This window comes from Mustelus asterias, chromosome 20 (genome assembly GCF_964213995.1).
Source record: "Mustelus asterias chromosome 20, sMusAst1.hap1.1, whole genome shotgun sequence".
NCBI lineage: Eukaryota > Metazoa > Chordata > Chondrichthyes > Carcharhiniformes > Triakidae > Mustelus > Mustelus asterias.
The window spans coordinates 27,544,544-27,569,916 of NC_135820.1; the positions used below are offsets into that span (position 1 = coordinate 27,544,544).

At 42.4% G+C, this 25,373-nt stretch overlaps 1 protein-coding gene across 1 annotated transcript in view; it reads left to right on the top strand.

Annotated features, from left to right (window-relative positions):
• cstf1 (cleavage stimulation factor, 3' pre-RNA, subunit 1) overlaps positions 1-25,373 on the top strand; it is a 32,578-nt gene that overhangs the window by 909 nt on the left and 6,296 nt on the right. Inside the window, exons 2-5 of the mRNA XM_078236374.1 lie at positions 8,690-8,889; positions 12,817-13,094; positions 15,767-15,964; positions 19,587-19,977. Of these exons, the coding sequence (XP_078092500.1) occupies positions 8,721-8,889; positions 12,817-13,094; positions 15,767-15,964; positions 19,587-19,977 (1,036 nt within the window). The 5' untranslated portion in view covers positions 8,690-8,720. The remainder of the gene's footprint in view (positions 1-8,689; positions 8,890-12,816; positions 13,095-15,766; positions 15,965-19,586; positions 19,978-25,373) is intronic.

The following is a 25,373-nucleotide window of genomic DNA, read 5'->3' on the forward strand; positions in this document are numbered from 1 at the left end:
CTAATCCCTCTAACCTACACATCTCAGGACTCTAAGGGGCAATTTTAGCATGGCCACTCAACCTAACCCGCACATCTTTGGGCTGTGGGAGGAAACCGGAGCACCCGGAGGAAACCCACGCAGACACGAGGAGAATGTGCAAACTCCACACAGACAGTGACCCAAGCTGGGAATCGAACCCAGGTCCCTGGAGCTGTGAAGCAGCAGTGCTAACCACTGTGCTACCGTGCCGTCTTAAAGGTACAGACAATGTGGGTGGAGGGAACATTAAACACAGGTTAAAGAGATGTGTATTGTCTCCAGACAGAACAGCTAGTGAGATTCTGCAAGCCCAGGAGACAAGCTGTGGGGGGTTACTGATAATGTGACATAAATCCAACATCCTGGTTTAGGCCATCCTCATGTGTGCGGAAGAGCACATTTCCACTCCATCTGACGAAGGAGCAGTGCTCCGAAAGCTTATGGTATTTGCTACCAAATAAACTTGTTGGACTTTAACCTGGTGTTGTGAGACCTCTTACTGTGTTCACCCCAGTCCAACGCCGGCATCTCCACATCACAGACATCAGTAGCAGGTCCTCCGTTCCTGCCAAGTTCTTACCTCCAGGCTGAGGAGGACCTGGCCCAAGAAATATGTCCACAAACAGGAGGTTGGGAAAGCATAACCCTGTACATGGATGAGATGTGATTGCCCCCCCACTCTGCACTAACAGTTGATCTGTGATTATTGTCAAGGGGAAAAAATACATCCCAACCTCACCAGGGAATGAAGATTACAGTTTGGGAAATGAGGGCGAAAACTAGAGAAAGCTGTGGCAAAATTTAGGAATAAAGAATATACATTTGCTTCTTCCAGTTGTCGTTGGTTTTCTCCAGTCTTGCTCTGCGTTACTGCTGCCAATGTGAAACACTCATTTTTCTTCCCTGTCTTCAAAGGTTAACATAACGTCATGAGAGAGCACAGCTAGAACACCACATGGCAACAATGTCTGATGTCTATTCTGTTGCCACATACTGCTGTGTTTAGTGGCTGTACAGTTGCCACACAAAGATAAAGGCAAAATACTGTGGATGCTGGCATCTGAAACAAAAACAGAAAATGCTGGAAAATCTCAGCAGGTCTGACAGCATCTGTGGAAAGAGAATAGGCCACACAAATATTGTAGGTCTGCAAGTAAAAGCTGCCATGAAAACACTGGACTCCAGTCCACTCCGACTGAGTAGCCCTTGGTGCTGTCACATATTCTTCTGCCTGTCATTCACCATCAATCATGCTGTGAGAGATGGAAAATGTCATGAGAAACACTGACTTTCCATTCCCGAAGAAAGCACTTAGTCATACCAGCTGCCCTTGGAGTTCTGTCATACAGTTCATGTCAACACAGTGTCCAGATGGATGGTATTGCAGAATGAATGTAGCATAAAAGGGCCCAATACCTCATCTCTGACCCAGGATATGTCAGGAGATACTGGATAGGTGCAGGAAAAATAGGGTTGTTGTCGTGGGAGACTTCAATTTCCCTGGTATAGACTGGAAATCGCTGAGAGCTGGGGCTCTGAATGGGGAGGAATTTGTAAAATGCGTACAGGAGGGTTCTTTGGAACAATATGTAGATAGCCCGACTAGAGAGGGGGCTATACTGGACCTAGTACTGGGGAATGAGCCCGGTCAGATCTTCAAAGTTTCGGTAGGGGAACATGTGGCAAATAGTGACCACAATTCTGTTAGCTTTAGGATAGTGATGGAAAAGGATGAATGGTGTCCCAAGGGTAAGGTGTTGGATTGGGGGAAGGCTAACTTTAGTGGGATTAGGCAGAAATTGGCAGCTGTTGATTGGGAGAGGCTGATTGAGGGTAAATCCACATCTGGCATGTGGGAGTCTTTTAAGGAACAGTTGTTAGGGCTGCAGGACAGGCATTTGCCTGTAAAAAAGAAGGATAGGAAGGGTAGGATTCGAGAACCGTGGATAACCAGGGAAATTGAGGGACTGGTCAAAAAGAAAAGAGAGGCGTATGTTAGGTCCAGGCAGCTAAAAACAGGGAGCTCTGGAGGAGTACAAAGAAAGTAGGAAAGAACTCAAACGGGGAATTAGAAGGGCAAAAAGGGGTCACGAAATGTCCTTGGCAGACAGGATTAAGGAGAATCCCAAGGCATTTTATTCATACGTTAGGAACAAAAGGGTTGTCAGGGAAAAAATCGGACCTCTCAGGGACAAAAGTGGGGAATTATGCTTGGAGCCCAAAGAAGTAGGGGAGATCCTAAATGAATACTTTGCGTCGGTATTCACAAAGGAGAGGGATGTGTTGACTGGGAGTGTCTCGGAGGGGAGTGTTGAACCGTTGGAGAAAATCTCCATTACAAGGGAGGAAGTGTTAGGTTTGTTAGAGAATATAAAGACTGACAAATCCCCAGGGCCTGATGGAATCTATCCAAGGCTGCTCAGGGAGACGAGAGATGAAATTGCTGGGCCTCTGACGCAAATCTTTGTCTCGTCACTGGACGCAGGTGAGGTCCCAGAGGATTGGAGGATAGCTAATGTGGTCCCGTTATTTAAGAAGGGTAGGAAGGATAACCCGGGTAATTATAGGCCGGTGAGCTTGACGTCCGTGGTGGGGAAGTTGTTGGAGAGGATTCTTCGAGATAGGATGTATGCGCATTTAGAAAGGAATAAACTCATTAATGATAGTCAGCATGGTTTTGTGAGAGGGAGGTCATGCCTCACTAACCTGGTGGAGTTTTTTGAAGAAGTGACTAGAATGGTTGACGAGGGAAGGGCCGTGGATGTCGTCTATATGGACTTTAGTAAAGCGTTTGACAAAGTCCCTCATGGTAGGCTGGTGAAAAAGGTTGGATCTCATGGGATAAAGGGGGAGGTGGCTAGATGGGTGGAGAACTGGCTTGGTCATAGAAGACAGAGGGTGGTAGTGGAAGAGTCTTTTTCTGGCTGGAGGCCTGTGACTAGTAGTGTTCCGCAGGGCTCTGTATTGGGACCTCTGCTGTTTGTGATTTATATAAACGATCTGGAAGAAGGTGTAACTGGGGTGATCAGTAAGTTTGCGGACAACACAAAATTGGCAGGACTTGCAGATAGTGAGGAGCATTGTCAGAAGCTACAGAAGGATATAGGTAGGCTGGAAATTTGGGCAAAGAAATGGCAGATGGAGTTCAATCCTGATAAATGCGAAGTGATGCATTTTGGTAGAAATAATGTAGGGAGGAGCTATACGATAAATGGCAGAACCATAAAGGGTGTAGATACGCAGAGGGACCTGGGTGTGCAAGTCCACAGATCCTTGAAGATGACGTCACAGGTGGAGAAGATGGTGAAGAAGGCATATGGCATGCTTGCCTTTATAGGACGGGACATAGAGTATAAAAGTTGGCGTCTGATGTTGCAGATGTATAGAACGTTGGTTCGGCCGCATTTGGAATACTGCGTCCAGTTCTGGTCGCCACACTACCAGAAGGACGTGGAGGCTTTGGAGAGAGTACAGAGGAGGTTTACCAGGATGTTGCCTGGTATGGAAGGGCTTAGTTATGAGGAGAGATTGGGTAAACTGGGGTTGTTCTCCCTGGAAAGACGGGGGATGAGGGGAGACTTAATAGAGATGTATAAAATTATGAAAGGCATAGATAGGGTGAACAGTGGGAAGCTTTTCCCCAGGTTGGTGGTGATGTTCACGAGGGGTCATAGGTTCAAGGTGAAGGGGGGGAGGTTTAACACAGATATCAGAAGGACATATTTTACACAGTGGGTGGTGGGGGCCTGGAATGCGCTGCCAGGCAAAGTGGTGGAGGCGGACACACTGGGAACGTTTAAGACTTATCTAGAACGGAGTGGGAATGGAGGGATACAAAAGAATGGTCTAGTTTGGACCAGGGAGCGGCGTGGGCTTGGAGGGCCGAAGGGCCTGTTCCTGTGCTGTATTGTTCTTTGTTTAACTGGAGAGATGTATGGCTTTGATGTCCTCAAAGACAGTCAGCTGAATCCACGCTGGACATGGATGATGTGGCCATCTGCTTCACACATGGGGCATGAAGTGAGATATTGACCAGGATCATGGAACATTTTGCATCAAACCTGCTGACTAAGATGTGTTGTGGAAGACACCTCATTTCTCCACCTGCGTAAAACTGCTGTGACTTTACACAAATTGGCAGTTTTACTTTAACAGTGGGAAATGGAAGAACTGTTGAGTTTGGAGCTGAGGTGTGTTATTGGACACTTCGCTAATGAATCTGAGAGAAACTAGCAGAACCCTGTGCTATTCCTGTGTTGTACTTGAGGTGGGAATGTTGCCACCAAGGATTGATGAAAGCCAAAGATCTATAATTCACATTGGCACAAATGAGGAAATCCAACATGCATGCATAAGGCCTAGGCAACTAAAAACAGATGAAGCACTTGAAGAATACAGGGAAAGTAGAAAAGAACTCAAACAGAGAGTTAAGGGGGGCAAAAAGGGGTCACAAAATGTCTTTGGCAGGCAGGATCAAGAAGAATCCCAAAGCATTTTATATATATATATATATTTTACTATATATAAGAAATAAGAGGGTAGCGAGAGAAAGAGTTGGTCCACTCAAGGACAAAGGAGGGAAATTATTTGTAGAACCAAAAGAAGTGGGTGAGATCCTTAATGAGTACTTTCCATTGGTATTCGCAAAGGAGAGGGACACGTTGATTGGTGTCTCGGAGGGGTATGTAAACCTTCTAGAGTAAGTCACCATTACGAGAAAGGAAGTGTTCAGTGTATTAAAAAGCATTAAGGTAGATAAATCCCCAGGGCCAGATGGAATCTATCCCAGATTACTGAGGGAGACGAGAGGAAATTGCTGGGCCACTAACAGAAATCTTTGTTTCCTCATTGGCCACGGGTGAGGTCCTTGAGGATTGGAGGATAGCAAATGTCCCGTTATTTAAGAAGGATAACCTGGGTAATTACAGGCCAGTGAGCTTGATGTCAGTGATCGTGAAATTGTTGAAGATCCTTAGGGATAGGATCTATACACATTTGGAACTGAGTGGTCGTAATTGCAACAGACAGCATAGTTTTGTATGAGGGAGGTCATGTCTCACTAATTTGATTGAGTTTTTTGAGGAGGTGACAAAAATGATTGACCAGGGAAGGGCCATGGATGTTGTCTACATGGACTTTAGTAAAGCATTTGACAAGGTCCCTCATGGCAGGCTGGTGCATAGGTTAAATCTCACAGGCTCAAGGGTGAACTAGCTAGATGGATTCAGAACTGGCTTGGCCACAGAAGACAGGGTAGCGGTAGGTGTTTTTCTAAATGGAAGTCTGTAACTAGTTGTATTCTGCAGAGATCAGTGCTGAGACTTCATTGTGTGTAATATATATAAATGGCTTGGAAGAAAATAGGCTGGAAAATTGAGTGGACAAATGACAGATGGAATTTAATTCGGTCAAATGTGAGGTGATGTATTTTGATAGATCCAATTCAGGTGGGAGCTACAAAATAAATAGCAGAACCATCTGGAGCATAGACACACAGAGAGATCTGGGAGCACAGGTCCACAGATCCTTAAAAGTGAAAAAGGTGGTGGAGAAAGCATATGGCACGCTTGCCTTCATCGGCCAGGGCACCAAGTATAAAAGTTGGCAAATTATGTTAGTTATATAAAATGTTGGTTAGGTCACATTTGGAACACTGTGTCCAATTCTGGTCGCCACACTACCAGAAGGACGTGGAGGCTTTGAAAGAAGTACAGAAAAGATTTACCAGGATGTTGCCTGGTATGGAGAGTATTAGCTATGAGGAGAGATTGAATAAACTGGGATTGTTCTCCCTGGAAAGACGGAGGCTGAGGGGCGACCTGATAGAAGTTTATAAAATTAAGAGGGGCATGACAGTTAGAAGCACTTTCCCAGGGCAGAAATGACAATTACAAGGGGGCACAAGTTCAAGATAAGTGAGGAAAGGTTCAGTAGAAAAGTGTGGGGGAAGTTTTTTATGATGTGGAGATGCTGGCGTTGGACTGGGGTGAACACAGTAAGAAGTCTCACAACACCAGGTTAAAATCCAACAGGTTTATTTGGTAGCAAATACCATAAGCTTTCGGAGTGCTGCTCCTTCGTCAGATGGAGTGGAAATGTGCTCTCAAACAGTGCACAGAGACACGGAAATCAAGTTACAGAATACTGATTAGAATGCGAATCCCTACAGCCAGCCAGGTCTTAAAGGTACAGACATTGTCTGTACCTTTAAGACCTGGCTGGCTGTAGGGATTCGCATTCTAATTAGTATTCTGTAACTTGATTTCTGTGTCTCTGTGCACTGTTTGAGAGCACATTTCCACTCCATCTGACGAAGGAGCAGTGCTCCGAAAGCTTATGGTATTTGCTACCAAATAAACCTGTTGGACTTTAACCTGGTGTTGTGAGACTTCTTACGGAAGTTTTTTACACACAGGGTGGTGGAGGTCTGGAATGCACTGCCAAGTGAGGTGGTTAGTGACATTTAAGACTTATCTGGATAGTCACATGAACAGGTGGGGAATAGAGGGATACAGAGGCTTGGTCTAGATAGGACAGTGTGATCAGCGCAGGCTTGATGGGCCAAAGGGCTTGTTCCTGAGCTGTACTGTTCTTTGTTCTTTATTCCTGATATATGCTTTAAGGTTCACAAATTTGATCTCTGACAACAACAAATGCTAATCATTTTATCTTTGTAAAAATTGCCAATCCTTCATTGTCGTTGGGTCAAAATCCTGGAACTTCCAACCTACAAACACTTCACCACTGGAGATGGAGTTGTTCAAGAAGATTCTCCACTAGCATCTCAAGGGTAGTTAGGGGTGGGCAATACATACTGGCCTTGCTAATGAAGCCAGCATTCTGAGAATTAATGTTTAAAAACGGTAACTGGCAACTTTAAAATAAAATCATAGAAACCCTACAGTGCAGAAGGAGGCCATTCAGCCCATCAAATCTGCACCGACAACAATCCCACCCAGGCCCTATCTCCATATATTTACCCTGGCACGTCCTCTAACCTAAGCATCCCAGGACACTAAAGATTAATTTAGCATAGCCAATCAGCCTAACCCGCACATCTTTGTACTGTGGGAGGAAACCGGAGCACCCGGAGGAAATCCATGCAGACACAGGGAGAATGCGCAAACTCCACACAAACAGTGACCCGAGCCAGGAATTGAACCCAGGTCCTTGGAGCTGAGAGACAGCAGTGCTAACCACTGTGCCACCGTGCCGCCCTGGAAGTTTGCCCATCAGCTCTATCTGATCTGGGATTGATTGACAGTTGATAACATAAGTGAAAATATCTAATACCTCTCATCAGATGAGCAACACACACGTGACAACAATTTTTCAAGAACCTATCTTGCTGACTAGCACACAGAAAAATGGTTGAGGTTATTGCAGGCCAGTCATCTCAACCCTAGACATCACTGTAGGAGTTCTTCAGGCAGTGTCATAGGCCCAACCATCTTCAGATGCTTCATCATTGATCTTCTCTCTGTCATAAGAATAGAAGTAGGGATGTTCATTGATGATTGCACAATATTCAGTGCCATTCACAGCTCCTGAGATACTGAAGCAGTCTGTGTCCATGTGCAGCAAGACTTGGACAGCATTCAAACTTGGGCTGATAAGTGATTAGTAATACCTGTGCAACAGATGCCACCAATGACTGTCACCAACAAAAGAAAATCTAGCCATCTATCTTCACGGGCAGTAACCATTGCTGAATTCAACTCCTCAACATCCTGGGGGTTACTGTTGACCAGAAACTGATCTGGACCGGACATAAAAATGTTGTGCCTACAACACTAGGTTAGATGCTGGGAATTCTTGGGCGAGTAGCTCACCTCCTGACTTCCCAAAGCCTGACCATCTACAGTTTACAAGTCATGAGTGAGATGGAACATTGTCCACTTGCCTGGATGAGCGTGGCTCCAAAACTCCAATGCTCAAGAAGCTTGACATCATCCAGACCAAAAAAGCCAGCTTGTTCACCACATCCACAACTTAAAATATTCACCTCCTCCACCACCAATGCATAGTGGCAGCAGTGTATACCATATACAAATGCACTGCAGCAACACACCAAGGCCCCTTTGATGTTTTCCAATCCGGCCACCACTACCTCCTAGAAGAACAAGGTTGCAGGTGCAAGGGAGTACTGCCACCTGCAAGTTTCCCACAAAGCACACAATTCTGACTTGGAACTCTCTCACCATTCATTTACTGTTGCAGGGTCAAAAATCTGGAAGTCCTTCCCGAATAGTGTTGAAAGTTGAGCACAAAGAAAATACGTGCATTCAAAAATCTAGTAGATTAACACATAACTACTCTCATTGAATAATAGGCTCACATAATTTAAAAATACACTGAGCTCCACTGCCAGTGAGTTGGGGGATTTTTCGGAACACCAGATTCTAGATTATTTTACACGGTTTGTGCTATGTCACCTGATCTCATCGGATGTAGCAATGGAGGGGTGGGAGGCTTCCACAATTGGTCTCTAAGTGGGGAACCTTAGCTAGAATTCCCAAATTAGACTGCACAGAGGCCAATGTTTAAGTTCAGAAGCAGAATATAATTAGTGTAAGAATTGAAGAATATTTTGTTTTGAAGATCACATCATGTTTGATTATATTGCTGGCTGTGGAACAACTCATTTATATGTATTTTAATCCTCCAGGGTAATTACACAGAAGAGAATCACTTGAGAAATGTTTCGACCTAAAGTTACTCTGAAAGATCGGCAGCACCTTTATCGACTCATTATTGGCCAGCTGCTGTATGATGGGTACATGAACATTGCATCAAACCTGATCAATGAGATCAAACCACCATCGGTTTGCTCTCCCTCTGAGCAACTATTGCATCTTGCCAAGCTTGGTAAATACCTTGTATTAATAACCCTCTTGTAACTGAATTTAAATTATTTTATTTTATTTTCTTGTTGCCTGCTCACTGGAGTATGGCCACATTGTATCTAGATGACTTGCCCAAGTAACTATCCTTCATGTTTAAACTGATGAATGTCATCAGTACCAGGGGGCACTTTGATTAAGCCTTATTCCATTTTGCTTAATGTCAGCATATGTATTTTCAAGTGGCCACTTTTATACTTGAACGATGACTGTTCATTTCTCTTCAGTTGTATGATGGTGAGATTGTTTAGTTATGTGTTGTCACATTTCAGAGCTCGTTTTGTTAGATGTTTTGAAATAAGCAAACTCTAGCAGTGTATTCAAGGTTACAATTTTTAAATTATCCTTGATGTAGGCATCACTGGTAAAAATGGCACTTATTGCCCATTTCTAGGTACCCCTCTTGAGACTGCACTTTCAGAAACTTCCTTCAAATTATCTCTTGACATTCTTTTGAACATCTTCTGTTAAGGCACCCTTCCATTTTTGCTCAGACTTGAAAAAAAATATTGTGTTTTTATATCATGCTTTTCATGACCACTGTGTGTCTCAAAAGGCTTTACGGCCAAGGAAGTTCAAACTTCACTGTGATGCATTAAAAGCATTTCATAAATAAAAGTTGCTGCTTGAAACTGGGTAGTTAATGTTGGTAACCTATTGAACTCCGTAAGGCATGATAATGCAGTCTGATTCTGTCCCCGGTGCCATTTGCTTGTATGCATTTTCAGCAAGACTTACTTGGGGCCAATTTCCAACACCCAATTTCTGTACTCTTGGACACTGAGGTGATGGTGTGGAGATGCCGGCGTTGGACTAGGGTAAACACAGTAAGAAGTCTCACAACACGTTTATTTGGTAGCAAAAGCCACTAGGTTTCGAAGTGCTGCTCCTTCATCAGGTGAGTGGGATTTCAGTTCACAAACAGGGCATATAAAGACACAAAATAATGGTTGGAATGTGAGTCGTTACAGGTAATCAAGTCTTAAATGTACAGACAAGGTGAGTGGAGAGAGGGTTAAGCACAGGTTAAAGAGATGTGTATTGTCTCCAGCCAGGACAGTTAGTGAGATTTTGCAAGCCCAGGCAAGTCGTGGGGGTTACAGATAGCGTCACATGAACCCAAGATCCCGGTTGAGGCCATCCTCATGTGTGCGGAACTTGGCTATCAGTCTCTGCTCAGCGACTCTGTGCTGTCTTGTGTCGTGAAGGCCGCCTTGGAGAACGCTTACCCGAAGATCAGAGGCCGATTGCCTGTGACTGCTGAAGTGTTCCCCAACAGGAAGAGAACATTCTTGTCTGGTGATTGTCGAGCGGTGTTCATTCATCCGTTGTCGTAGTGTCTGCATGGTCTCCCGAATGTACCTGGTGTTGTGAGACTTCTTACACTGAGGTGAACCAGCATTTACCATCCTTCACCCTACTACAGCATGGCCTGTGACTAAAATTATATACTGGTCTGAATAGTTCAGCTACTTATTGAGCTATCCATAATGACAAACACAATTTTGGTACATTTTGAAGGGTTAAAGATTGCTGCAGTCCTTGTAGCTTGTTTTTAAATCCTTTTGGTTATTTCCCTGCTATATTTGTAATCTCTTCCCGTTCTCCCTCAAGTGTTTGAGCATCTCCGATTTTTAATGTCTGGCTCATTCCTCATTTTAAGTGCTCCTCCACTGAAATGCCTTCACTTGCCTGGACTATTAAGCTCTGGAATTTCCTCCCTAAGTGCCTCAGCCTCTCTACTATATCAAAGTATGTTTCTGAACATCTTCTACTTTGACCAAATTTTTGGTCATCTGTTTTAGTATTTCTATGAGGCTTGGTGTCACATTTGGAAACACTGTTTGGGATATGTTATTTCATTAAAGGTGCTGTTAGTTGGTAATTTCAGTAAGATCTTTTAAATAGGCCTCAGTACAAGGTTTAATAGTTTTGAAGCATCAAATTACACTTACATGAGTGCAAATTACTGACATAAATGAACATTTCTCATCAGTATTTACTGTTGAGAAAAGCATGGATGTTAGGGAACTTGGGGAAATAAATAGTGACGTCTTGGGGAGTGTACATCTTACAGAGAAGGAGGTGCTGGAAGTCTTAAAGCGCATCAAGGTAGATAAATCCCCGGGACCTGATGAAGTGTATCCCAGGACATTGAGGAAATTGCGGGTCCCCTAACCAAGATATTTGAATCATCGATTGTCACGGGTGAGGTGCCTGAAGATTGGAGAGTGGCAAATGTTGTGCCTTTGTTTAAAAAGGGCCGCAGGGAAAAGCCTGGGAACTACAGGCCAGTGAGCCTCACATCTGTGGTGGGTAAATTGTTGGAAGGTATTTTGAGAGACAGGATCTACAGGCATTTAGAGACGCAAGTACTAATTAGGGACAGTCAGCATGGCTTTGTGAGTGGAAAATCATGTTTCACAAATTTGATTGAGTTTTTTGAAGGGGTAACCAAGAAGGTAGGTGAGGGCAGTGCAGTTGATGTTGTCCATGTGGACTTTAGCAAGGCCTTTGACAAAGTACCGCATGGTAGTTTGTTGCATAAGGTTAAATCTCACGGGATCCAGGGTGCGGTATCTAAATGGATACAAAATTGGCTTCTTGACAGAAGCCAGAGGGTGGTTGTAGAGAATTGTTTTTCAAACTGGAGGCCTGTGACCAGCGGTGTGCCTCAGGGATCAGTGCTGGGTCCACTGTTATTTGTCATATATATTAATGATTTGGATGAGCATATAGGAGGCATGGTTAGTAAGTTTGCAGATGACACTAAGATTGGTGGCATAGTGGACAGTGAAGAAAGTTATCTCCAATTGCAACGGGATCTTGATCAATTGGGCCGGTGGGCTGACGAATGGCAGATGGAGTTTAATTTAGACAAATGCGAGGTGATGCATTTTGGTAGATTGAACCAGGGCAGGACTTACTCAGTTAATGATAGGGCGTTGGGGAGAGTTACAGAACAAAAAGATCTAGGGGTACATGTTCATAGCTCCTTGAAAGTGGAGTCACAGGTGGACAGAGTGGTGAAGAAGGCATTCGGCATGCTTGGCTTAATCGGTCAGAACATTGAATACAGGAGTTGGAATGTCTTGTTGAAGTTGTACAAGACATTGGTACGGCCACACTTGGAATACTGTGTGCAATTCTGGTCACCCTATTATAGAAAGAATATTATTAAACTAGAAAGAGTGCAGAGAAGATTTACTAGGATGCTACCGGGACTTGATGGATTGAGTTATAAGGAGAGGCTGGATAGACTGGGACTTTTTTCTCTGGAGCGTAGGAGGCTGAGGGGTGACCTTATAGAGGTCTATAAAATAATGAGGGGCATAGACAAGGTAGATAGTCTATCTTTTCCCAAAGGTAGAGGAGTCTAAAACTAGAGGGCATAGGTTTAAGGTGAGGGGGGAGAGATACAAAAGTGTCCAGAGGGGCAATTTTTTCACACAGAGGGTGGTGAGTGTCTGGAACAAGCTGCCAGAGGTAGTAGTAGACGCGGGTACAATTTTGTCTTTTAAAAAGCATTTAGACGGTTACAGGGGTAAGATTGGTATAGAGGGTTATGGGCCAAATGCGGGCAATTTGGATTAGTTTAGGGGTTTTTTAAAAAAAAGGGCGACATGGGCAAGTTGGGCCAAAGGGCCTGTTTCCATGCTGTAAACCTCTATGACTCTATTTAGCCAGTCTCTCTAGAAATGCTAGAGATCGGCAGAAGAAAGTGAAAGAATGAATCTTTTATGAGAGTTCAGAAAGTTCCAAGTTGTGATATTGAAATATTTATTGACATTCTCATATTAGGCGATAGATTTTATTTTGCTTTAGTCCAGAATAAGCCCAGTTTGGTTAAACTTGCATTGATTCTTGTATTCAATATGATTATTACTCACAGGAATGGAAAATGATGACAACACTGTTCAGTATGCTATTGGACGGTCAGACACTGTGGCTCCTGGTACAGGCATTGACATGGAATTTGATGCTGATGTTCAGACTATGTCTCCAGAGGCTGCAGAGTATGAGACATGCTACGTGACATCACACAAAGGGCCATGCCGTATTGCCACCTATAGCCGCGATGGACAGTTGATTGCTACGGGCTCTGCTGATGCTTCCATCAAGATTCTGGATACTGAGAGGATGCTAGCAAAGAGTGCTATGCCCATTGAGGTACAGAAGTAAAACGAATACATTATTTTGCAAGAGAGCAAATCCACTTATGAAGTGTGATGTCTTTTTCTCCTGAAGATGTCTCTTACCCAGGGTATAGCTCCATGGCATTCCTGGACATTGATAGTTCACTCAAGCAGTCATTCATCATGCATAAGCCTCACTCACCAGCAGTTACTTTGGTTTATCAGGGGTTTCAGCGGAGCCTGAGCCTGTTCTTTCCATATATCCATACATATGAGGTGCGATGGTGTGGCCCCTATGGTGCAGGAATAGTCACCTAAAGATTGAGAGTTGAAATCCCACCATGGCAGGTTGTGAAATTTAGTTAAATAAATCTGGTAATTTGTGAGCTGGCAGCAGATAAAAATGCCATGAAAACTCTGAAATTTCACAAATCATAGAATCCTTACAGTGCAGAAGGATCCATTTGGCTCATCAAGTCGGCACTGACTCTCTGACAGAGTATCCCATCCAGGCCCTTTCCCCAACCCTATCTCTGCAACCCCACATATTTGCCATAGCTAATCCACCTTACCTACACATTTTGGGACAATAAGGTACAATTTAACATGACCAATCCACCTAACCTGCACTTTAGACTGTAGGAGGAAACCCATTCAGACACAGGAGAGAATGTGCGAATTCCACACAGTCAACCAATACCGAATTGAACCCTGGCCCCTGGCACTGTGAGGCAGCAGTGCTAACTATTTGCCACTGTGCTGCCCCTCAATGTTCCCCCTGAAAGGGGACCTACTGTCCAGCCTGATCTGGCTTACGCAAGATATTGATGTCTTTGGGAAAATAAATAGTCTTTCCAGCTTCACCCACATCCAAAGAAATGTGTAATTAAAGAAAAAAGCACAGTCTTTCCACAAGGGTTCAGGAGTGGAAAGGTTTTTTTCTTCCACCTCTGAGGCCTCATCTACTGCCTTGATTGATTCCAGCTAACTTGACACACCGTTTTGTTCAGATGCGGGACCATCTCTATCAATACTGTGCTAGCCAGCACTTTTATACACCAAGTCATCGTGTGATAGGACCTTTTATTTGATCAGTCCATAATTTACAGCCACACAATTTCACCTTAGTTTACTGCTGTTGTATGATTCTTATGTGCTATTTAAGCTATTACAGTAGGGCCTGAGTAATTAACTCTAGGAATACCATTTATATTCGGTCCAGGCATAAAGAATCATTGTTTCCTTTTTCTAGTTATTAACTATGCCAGTTAGGCACCCACAATAACTCGCTTGGTAAAGATTAGATAGCTGAATAGTTCAGCCTCAAGTCTCCAAAGGCCTGTGTCCAAATTCAAAGGATTGATGCTAATTTAGTTGATCTCCATCCAGGGCAGCAGGAGGGAAAACCACAGTTCATCTCATTACCCTGTGTCAGGAGAGGAAAAGTCAGTCAGCAATATTGGACATGGTTGAAAAGTTAATTTCAAATGAAAACCAGATCAAAGAAAGGACAAAGAACAGTACAGGACAGGAACAGGCTCTTCGGCCCTCCAAGCCTGTGCTGATCACGTTTACCTATCTAGCCAAGCGCTTATATTCCTCTATTCCCTGTTTGTTCATATGCCTATCAAGATGAGTCTTAAATGTGGCTAATGTAACTGCCTCAACCACCTCACTTGGCAGTGCATTCCAGGCCCCCACCACCTTCTGTGTAAAAAAAAAAACTTCCCCCGCACATCTCCCCTGATCAGTGGCCAAAGGACAATCATTATTTGGGACCATATACCACCAAGAGTAGCAAAGGTTTAGCGGAAGAGGAAAAGAAACTGACAGAAGGAAGTAGGATGAATTCTTCTCTCCAGGTAGAGAGTGCTGCACTGCCAGGGATTATAGTTTTGTCCATGTGACAGCTGTCTTCAGATTCTAATTGAATGTGTAATTGTTGAATATTGACTTTTCACATTAGAATTGATTTTCTGACTCCTCGTGAAGGGATTTTTTGTTCATGTTCTTCCTAAGTGTAGTCCAATATACATTCTGACTTTGGTCTGTAACAGGCTAATTTTAGTTTAAATTAAAAATGTTGAAAGCAATTTGAGCAGATGTTGTGTTGAGGAACTAATGTTTACATCTTTTAAGCTAATAAATTGTTTAAAAGCAGTTACTTTACTTCTGGAAATCAAATTATTTTGTGAAACTTTGTGTATTGCACTTTAACAGCAGGAAGGGGGCACTCTAACCAAAGGCACACTGCATAACAGAGTATGTAATAATAGAGTAACATGTATGTACATAACAGTAAATACATAATATGTATTTGTTACATATACTTGTAACAAAATCTGGTTGATTTACTAGTCAGCATTTTCCCCCTCATTCCTTGTCCTCAGGATGATACTGGATAATGCTGTTTTATCCACTTTTAATGTATATTTACAAGTTTTTGGCTCAGTACTTGTACTAATTTGGTGTGAGGATGGGTGAGTTGTTGAAGATTACAGACTCAATCTTCAGTAATAAAGGGCACCCCTCTAGTTTGATGAACTGGTGCAGTATCTCACAGCTATCTATCGCGAATTACTACGGCCATACTAAATGGATGTAGAAAACAGCAAGTAATGTCACAGTGCTAGCGTATGTTCCTTGACATCAAGTAAGAAAAATTAAAATTGTTTATGATTGTGTTTTAATTATTGTCTTACACAGGTGATGATGAATGAGACAGCACAACAGAACATGGAAAACCATCCTGTAATTCGCACGCTGTATGATCATGTAGATGAGGTCACATGTCTTGCTTTCCACCCCACAGAACAGATACTAGCATCGGGGTCAAAGGACTACACATTGAAACTCTTTGACTATTCCAAGCCTTCAGCAAAAAGGGCATTCAAGTACCTTCAGGTTAGAGATCAAAATTTATGATTTTGGTAACATTGGCTTGTATTTAGAAGGTTGTGAGTTCAACCCCACTGTGGATCTAAACGTGTATTCTCGGTTGCCACTTCATTACAATACTACTTTATATTCATTCTTGGGATATTCATTCATGGGATGTGGGTGTTGCTACATTTGTTGCCCATCCCAAATTGCCCTTGAGAGATGGTGGTGTGCTGCCTTACTGAACTGTGCAGTCCATGTGGTGTAGATACACCCACAGTGCTGTTAGGAAGGGAGTCCCAGGATTTTGACCCAGCAGCAGTGAAAGAATGGCAAGATCATTCCTAGTCAGGATGGTGTGTGACTCTGAGGGGACCCAGCAGGTGTTGGTGTTTCCATGTATCTGCTGTTCTTTCCTTGGCGGGAGAGATCACGGTTTGGAAAGCGCTGCTGAAGGGTGAATTGTTGCATGGTGTCTTGTACATGTGCTCACTGTTGCCACTGTGCTATGGTGATGAATTTTGAAGATGGTAGTTGGGGCTCCAATAAAGTGGGCTGCGTTTGTCCTGGATGGTGTCAAGCTTCTTGAGTGTTGCTTGAACTGCACTCATTCAGACAGTTCATTCCTGATTTGTGCCTTGTAGATGGTGGACAGACTTCTGGAGAGTTGTGAGGTGAATTACTCTGCAGAATAATGCAGTGCTGCGTTTCATGAGATGCTGTTTGAATTTAATGAAGGTCTTCTCTGCTTGTTTAGATGAATGTTAAATGTCCCATGCAGACATGGGGAGAACGTGCAAACTCCAAACAGTCACTCAAGGCTGAAATTGAACCCGGGTCCCTGGCGCTGTGAGGCAGCAGTGCTAACCACTATGCCACCGTGCTGCCCCAGCTTAACCTACACTGCCAAAAACAGATTGGCCATTTGTTCATTTTCTGTTTATGGGACATTATACCCAAAGTGACTGCTATATTTGTCTATCTGACACCAGTGACTGCATTTCAAATATAATCATACTTGAAATCTCTTTGGAATGTCCTGAGGCCATATAAATGCAGTTTTTTTCTTAATGTCTTGACATTTCCATGGGCTTCCAGCCTCATTTGTTCCCTCAGTTATGTCTTTTCTCTCCCCAGATGATTGAATTTTTGAATTCAGTTTCACAGATGCTAGCAGCATTCCTATACCTTGTCCACATGGCCAATCTCCCACGTTTAAGCCTCTGTAGTCTGATCAACTGTAAACATTACAACCAAGTGACCACAATTCGGTGTCTTCTATTGCAATGGAGAGGGATAGGGCCGTACGGCAGGGCAAGGTTTACAATTGGGGGAGAGGTAATTATGATGCGATTAGGCAAGAATTAGGGGGCATAAGTTGGGAACAGAAACTGTCAGGGAAAGGAACTAATGAAAAGTGGAACTTTTTCAAGGAACAAATACTGGGTGTCCTTGATAGGTATGTCCCTGTTAGGCAGGGAGGAAATGGCCGAGTGAGGGAACCATGGTTCACGAAAGAGGTGGAATGTCTTGTGAAAAGGAAGAGGGAAGCTTATGTAGGGATGAGGAAACAAGGTTCAGATGGCTCGATTGAGGGTTACAAGTCAGCAAGGAATGAGCTGAAAAAGGGGCTTAGGAGAGCTAGGAGGGGACATGAGAAGTCCTGGGCGGGTCGGATCAAGGAAAACCCCAAGGCTTTTTACTCTTATGTGAGGAATAAAAGAATGACCCGGGTGAGGTTGGGGCCGGTCAAGGACAGTAGTGGGAACTTGTGTATGGAGTCAGTAGAGATAGGCGAGGTGATGAATGAATACTTTTCTTCAGTGTTCACCAAGGAGAGGGGCCATGTTTTTGAGGAAAAGAAAGTGTTACAGGCTAATAGGCTGGAGGAAGTTGATGTTCGGAGGGAGGATGTACTAGCAGTTTTGAATAAACTGAAGGTCGATAAGTCCCCTGGGCCTGATGAAATGTATCCTAGGATTCTTTGGGAGGCAAGGGATGGGATTGCAGAGCCTTTGGCTTTGATCTTTGGGTCCTCGCTGTCCACGGGGATAGTGCCAGAATGTTGTTCCTCTGTTTAAGAAAGGGAATAGAAATGACCCTGGTAATTATAGACCGGTTAGTCTTACTTCGGTGGTTGGTAAATTGATGGAAAAGGTCCTTATGGATGGGATTTACGACCGTTTAGAAAGATGCGGATTAATCCGGGATAGTCAGCACGGATTCGTGAAGGGTAAGTCGTGCCTCACAAATTTGATAGAATTTTTTGAGGAGGTAACTAAGTGTGTTGATGAAGGTAGGGCAGTTGATGTCATATACATGGATTTTAGTAAGGCGTTTGATAAGGTCCCCCATGGTCGGCTTATGATGAAAGTGAGGAGATGTGGGATAGAGGGAAAGTTGGCCGATTGGACAGGTAACTGGCTGTCTGATCGAAGACAGAGGGTGGTGGTGGATGGAAAATTTTCGGATTGGAGGCAGGTTGCTAGCGGAGTGCCACAGGGATCAGTGCTTGGTCCTCTGCTCTTTGTGATTTTTATTAATGACTTAGAGGAGGGGGCTGAAGGGTGGATCAGTAAATTTGCTGATGACACCAAGATTGGTGGAGTAGTGGATGAGGTGGAGGGCTGTTGTAGGCTGCCAAGAGACATAGATAGGATGCAAAGCTGGGCTGAAAAATGGCAAATGGAGTTTAACCCTGATAAATGTGAGGTGATTCATTTTGGTAGGACTAATTTAAATGTGGATTACAGGGTCAAAGGTAGGGTTCTGAAGACTGTGGAGGAACAGAGAGATCTTGGGGTCCATATCCACAGATCTCTAAAGGTTGCCACTCAAGTGGATAGAGCTGTGAAGAAGGCCTATAGTGTGTTAGCTTTTATTAACAGGGGGTTGGAGTTTAAGAGCCGTGGGGTTATGCTGCAACTGTACAGGACCTTGGTGAGACCACATTTGGAATATTGTGTGCAGTTCTGGTCACCTCACTATAAGAAGGATGTGGAAGCGCTGGAAAGAGTGCAGAGGAGATTTACCAGGATGCTGCCTGGTTTGGAGGGTAGGTCATATGAGGAAAGGATGAGGGAGCTAGGACTGTTCTCTCTGGAGCGGAGGAGGCTGAGGGGAGACTTAATAGAGGTTTATAAAATGATGAAGGGGATAGATAGAGTGAACGTTCAAAGACTATTTCCTCGGGTGGATGGAGCTATTACAAGGGGGCATAACTATAGGGTTCGTGGTGGGAGATATAGGAAGGATATCAGAGGTAGGTTCTTTACGCAGAGAGTGGTTGGGGTGTGGAATGGACTGCCTGCAGTGATAGTGGAGTCAGACACTTTAGGAACATTTAAGCGGTTATTGGATAGGCACATGGAGCGCACCAGGATGATAGGGAGTGGGATAGCTTGATCTTGGTTTCAGATAAAGCTCGGCACAACATCGTGGGCCGAAGGGCCTGTTCTGTGCTGTACTGTTCTATGTTCTAAGTGCTATCCTATCCTTGCTTTCTATGTATATGCACTTTCTAGCAGGAGTCACTGATAATGGTTAGGAGAGGGCAGTCTGGCTGAATTTTCTCTCATGGCATCTTTGGGGGGAAGAAAAGATTAGTTATCATTGATCACTTCTGCTTACTTTTTGTGTGTTTTAGGAAGCAGAAATGCTGCGCTCCATCTCCTTTCACCCCTCTGGAGATTACATTCTAGTGGGAACACAGCACCCAACTTTGCGATTGTATGACGTCAATACATTCCAGTGTTTTGTATCAAGCAATCCTCGTGATCAACACACAGATGCTGTCTGTGCTGTGAGCTATAACCCCAGCGCCAACATGTATGTGACGTGCAGTAAAGATGGTAACATCAAGCTATGGGATGGTGTATCAAATCGCTGCATTACGACCTATGAAAAAGCACACGATGGCGCAGAGGTGTGCTCCATTATGTTCTCAAGAAATTCAAAGTATGTTTTGTCAAGTGGAAAGGATTCTATCGTGAAGCTATGGGAAATATCAACTGGACGCACAATGGTTAAATACACAGGTAAGAAAATCACATTTGATTTGTGAACTGATATTTTCGTTATGGCAAGGTAAGTGGGCCATTTACCTACCTTATATCCCCATCGTTCACCCTGAAATCATGATGCCATTAAGGGTAAGAAGTTACCCTCACTCCATCGTTTTTTTTCCATTATTCCAATGGATGTAATTTATGTATGCTGCTTTTTTTGTATATGCAAAGAGAAACCCAAGATTGAAAAGGATAAAGACAAAGTAAATTGGGAATAACTAATACTAAGCTTGGGTTCTAGAGAATGAACTTGTGGAAGGAGATAGTAAGAATGGCCTAATAAACAAGTATGGGTCTTGGAACTTCCTTGTAGGACTTGGTGTCTAGGAGCGGTCTATGCACGCACTGAATATTGCCTCATTAACTACAATACATATTGGTTATTAGGTTTTCCTGTGGATTGCTGGTTATCAAGGTAACTTGATTTTTAAAATATCTGCTGTACCAAACCTGATAACAGTAAGTCGATGATTCCTTTTCAAAAAGTCCACATACTGTATATGCAGCATTCTAAAAAGTTAAGAACTATTTGTGCAATTTATTTAATCGAGATCCTTTCTTTTAGTTTCTTTCAGCACAGAGTTTTCAGAGAATGTTTGAGTTCCATTTAAAGTTTGCGTTGGGACTTTTCACTGTAAATTCACTGTAGTTTCAGACTTTAGTCCACAGTAAGTGCTACAATTTTCTCTAGGACCATAAGGCAATGTAGTGTGGCTTTTATTTAATTCTGATAAACTAAACAAAAGAGAAGAAAGGAAAATATTCGATTCTGTTCTTCTGTTTTCACTTTTATAGTTTGATTGAGCTAGCATTGTTTTCATTTCTGTGCTATTGAATTATTTGCACACCAGTATTTGAGCACCACATAACTTATATTGTGTACTTTCAAGTCAAACACATGATAATCTTTTGTTTTTCACAGTAACTTCATTGCAGTGTTAATGTAAGCCTACTTGTAAATAAACTTTAAAAAAACTTAATAGATGTCTAGTTTACAGTCATTTTTATATATCAGGAAAATGCAAATTACAGTCTCTTGGGCATGTGCAGCCAGTCATCCCAGGCAATCTAGCTCATGAAACCCAACTATTGCAGTTCAGTTTATCCTTATATTTCTTATCTTGTTTTATCCTGTTTGAATTCTGTAGACATGAAGTTTTAGAAAGGAATGCTCATAGAAAAATCTTAGATTTCCTACAGTACCGTGGGGGGATATTCGGCCCATCGAGTCAGCACCGACTCTCGGATGGAGTATCTTATCTGGGCCCTATACCCGTAACCCCATACATTGGGAAAATAAGGGACAATTTAGCATATCAAATCCATATCTTTGGACTGTGGGAGGAAACCGGAGCACCCATACAGACACAGGGAGAATGTGCAAACTCCATACACACTCATCCAAGGCTGGAATTGAATCCTGTACCTTGTTGCTGTGAGGTAGCAGTACTAACCACTGTGCCACCTTGCTGCTCCTGGTGCTTTTGCCTTATTTGAAGATACACTCTTAAATCACAGCACAAAGATCTGTAATAGCAAATTAATTCAAACACTTTGAATGATTAACATAGTGTCAAGAATGTTTTTTGAGCTCAACTAATTTCATAGCAGAACCATGTCATTTCCTAATCATTTTTGGATTGTCACTCTAACTTGAAGTGATTGCACCATAATTTGTCATTCAATAGGAACATTGCCAAAATGCCCAGTTTCCAATATCTAACATGAAAACTACCAGTAGCAAAATAAATCCAAAATGAAATAAAGCTACCCTCACCAACTGCAAAAGGCATAGGAAGGGTTCATGTGACAGTTAAAAATGGAGTTAGGTGATAGGCTACCTGATAGTTTAATGTATAATTGCAATTTCCAATGCAGTATGAGCAAGACAGAACAGGAATATGCTATTTTTTCTGACCTCAGCCAGAGAATATCAAAGGCATTAGAACTCTCCTCTGCACCTTGAAATTAAGAGGGGAAAGGCCAACAACTGTTTCTAATGCTCGATCATTATACAGTCTCCACTGCTGCAAGTTCTGCATGTGTTATTGTCACAGAGGCAGGATTTAGCTCAACCAAGATGCCTGATACAAATGAAAAGTCACAAAGAATTCAGAAGTATTTGAGGCATGCCAAACCCTAGAAACCTATCAGAAAATAATCACCGCCATTGAGGAAGGTAGAAAATGACCAACAATTCAAGGTTTAAATTGAGTGACAAGTGAGCATAAACCTTTTTGTCAATGAAATGTCTGCAGGCAGTACCTTAGCTTTGTTTTACTCAATCTTTATTTTGATGTACTGATCACCATTGTGCAGATCTGGGTTGACAACAGTAAACTAGAAGTTTCTAATTGAACTTGCTGATGGGGAAGCTGTACAGGTAGCTCCATTAAATGTTTCAGTTTCCTCACACTGGAAATTGGCAGGTGCTTGGAATTTGAGGAAGCTGTTAGTGCACAGCTGCAACTTGGGTCAATATTTAGCTGATACCTTTCCAAGGAATCCTGGAATGTTCTAGGTTGTCAAGAATCTGCCAAGCTGTTTCGATTATAATGGAAAGTGACAGTCCAAGGATTGCATGTGGGAAGAAATAAAATTTATAAAGTGATCAAAAAATTGACAAAAAACAGGAAGGAAGTGATGACAAATGGGGAAGGGAAAAGGGGAAGGAAATCTGAGTTTTAACAAAAGTACAATTTCACAAAAAGGGAAATTAGTTCAGCGGTATAAGTTTACTGAGAATACACAAAATAGCATATGAACGAACTGTAGGTGATCCCCCTTCCATCTCGAGAGGAATTCAGGTGGCAGTAGGGGAGTAAACGAAGGTCTGAGAAAATTCAATGTATTTTTAGTTTATAGTCAGGACATATGCAGTTATTACTATAACAACTTGCATTTTTATAGTACCTTTAATGTAGTTTTAAAAAAATAAGGAAAATTGGCATTGAACCAAAGAAGGAATGATAAGGGGATGCGTTAAATGTTTGTTCAAGCTAGTTCATAAGGTAAGTATTAAAGAAGGTGACAAAAGTGCTCAGGCAGATGTTTTAGCAGGAACAGCTGAATGCTCAGCTACCATTAGTGCGGTTAAAGGATGGAAGGGATACACAGGCATGGAATGAGGAATTCAGCAGGTTGTAGAGCTCAAGTTCTAGTTCAAGTTCAGAGATGAAGATGGCCATGAAGGAAATTAAGCATAAAAGATGAATTTTTAAATTTTTGCCTTTGGGGAACTGAGCTACTATAGGTCAGAGGGCAGAAGTGACTGGGTGAGCATAATGTTAATTGGTGTGGAATAGGATATAGATATTATAGTTTTGGATGAACTAATGTGCAGGAAGATTATGTTTAACTGGGGTTTTCTTAATGCGAGGCATTTACACCCTTTGAAGATGTCCAAAGCTTTAAAGCCATGTACAGACATCGAGTAACAAACTAAATTGCAAATTTTGTCTCAGTCATAGAATCCAGGTTGAAGTTCCAGTCTAGAGATTTGAATGCATAATCCAGCCGACACTTAATCACTGCTGGTGATGTTGTCTTCCAGATAAGATTTTAATTCAACATGATGTCTGCCCCCTCAGGTGGACGTAGAAGATCACATGGCACTCTGGAAAGAGCAAAGAATTCTTCCAGTGAGCTGACTAATATTTCTCCCTTAAGATTATCCAGTCACGCATTCCATTGAAGATTGTGTGGTTTTTTATGTAAAATTGGTTTATGCATTTCACTACGTTACATGTAGTAGCATGTATAGCACCTCTAATGAAGAGATTACCAGCAGCGTATCAGGAAAACTTAGATGGCATATGACCTCCTTGTAAGATTCCTGATCCACATATTCACATATCATTACAGTACTGACTACTCTTTAAAATGACTTAATTGGATGTAAGGCACTTGAGGTGTGAGGTCAAGAAAGGCAATATGTAAATGCAAGTCCTTTTCTTAATTTACAGGACTGAATATTTAGGAAAAGCTATTATATGGGAAACCAGTTTTACCAACATTTTAAGAAATGCATTTTGAAATTCCATCCATTATTTGTCATGAAAACAGCCTTTTGTTAACCATACAATACAAAAGGGAAAGTGATTGAAATTCTGGAATTCAATGGTTTTTTTCAGGCTAATGCTATTCAATTCCATCTACTTTTTCTTCAACATTGAAAGCCAGTAGCCTTAAATTCCACATTTAAACTGACATTGAGCTTTCAGATAAATGAGCTATTTTTGATCTAAAAACGTAGCACTGAGTGCTGGCAGACAATTTAAATAAAAGCATCAACACCAAGCCTGTTCTCAGCCAATCCGTCCAGACCCACTCACTTTGAGGAGGGGTCACTGGATCAGAAGCCAGGATCACTAGCTGATTTTGTAATCACTAGCTAAGACCACTGAGGTTAATTGAAGCTCCTTACTGATAGTTGCTCTCAACTAATTTAACTCCACGCTTTAGCTGTGAACTGAATCAGTGCAGACTGGAACAGAGTGGAGAATTGTACTGAGCTAAATTTACATTGTGAAGCAGAAAACATTGAATTAGAATTGTTAACATTGGATTAGAAATGTTCTCAAATCCTTTTCTACAAGTGACCCCCCCCCCCAACCCAGTAAACCGCTTATTGATATCCTTTATGTATTTTTGATAGTTATTAAAATATGATTATTCAGAATTCACCAAATTTATTTCTTAAGCCTCAAAACATCCCAATCAAAAATTCAGCACAGGCAAAAAGTTGATTAATTGGCACAGTGCTTTGGGGCATACTGATGAAGTCATGCATGGACACTGAAGTTTCGCCAATATGTTACTTAGTTTAGGAGTGTCTGAGCTTTTATTTTGGCACACCACACATCTTTGCACCATGGAGAGCCCTGGGAGCATATAAATTTTAAACCCATTCCCCCACTTCAAGGTGTTTGTTGATTCTAGTGGTGTGATTTGGGATTTATCCATCAATGGAGCAAAAGTCCTAAGAACGGCCATCTCAAAACCTTCAGGCCTGTGAAATTCAAATCAAGCAATCATTGAATAAGAAATACACTCTCAAATATGACTTGAGCTTTCTGGGCTTCAAGCTGTGGATTACCAGGACCCCCGGAGTTGCACGTGGCTCTATAAACTGCCTGTCAGACTTTGTTTCATGGGCAAATCCGGACAAGAGTACTGAAAGGGCCAAGAGAAATCGCAGTTGAAGTTGATCCTTCTCTCAATCAATATTCTAATAGATCAACAGCGGTCCTTGGAGAGTAGTTAGGAATGGAATCCCTGATAGGTTTTACAATCAAAGGAAAATCAATGTTTACCTCTGCTCAAATTAGATAACTCATCGCAGAACAGGAATCCAATTGGAACTT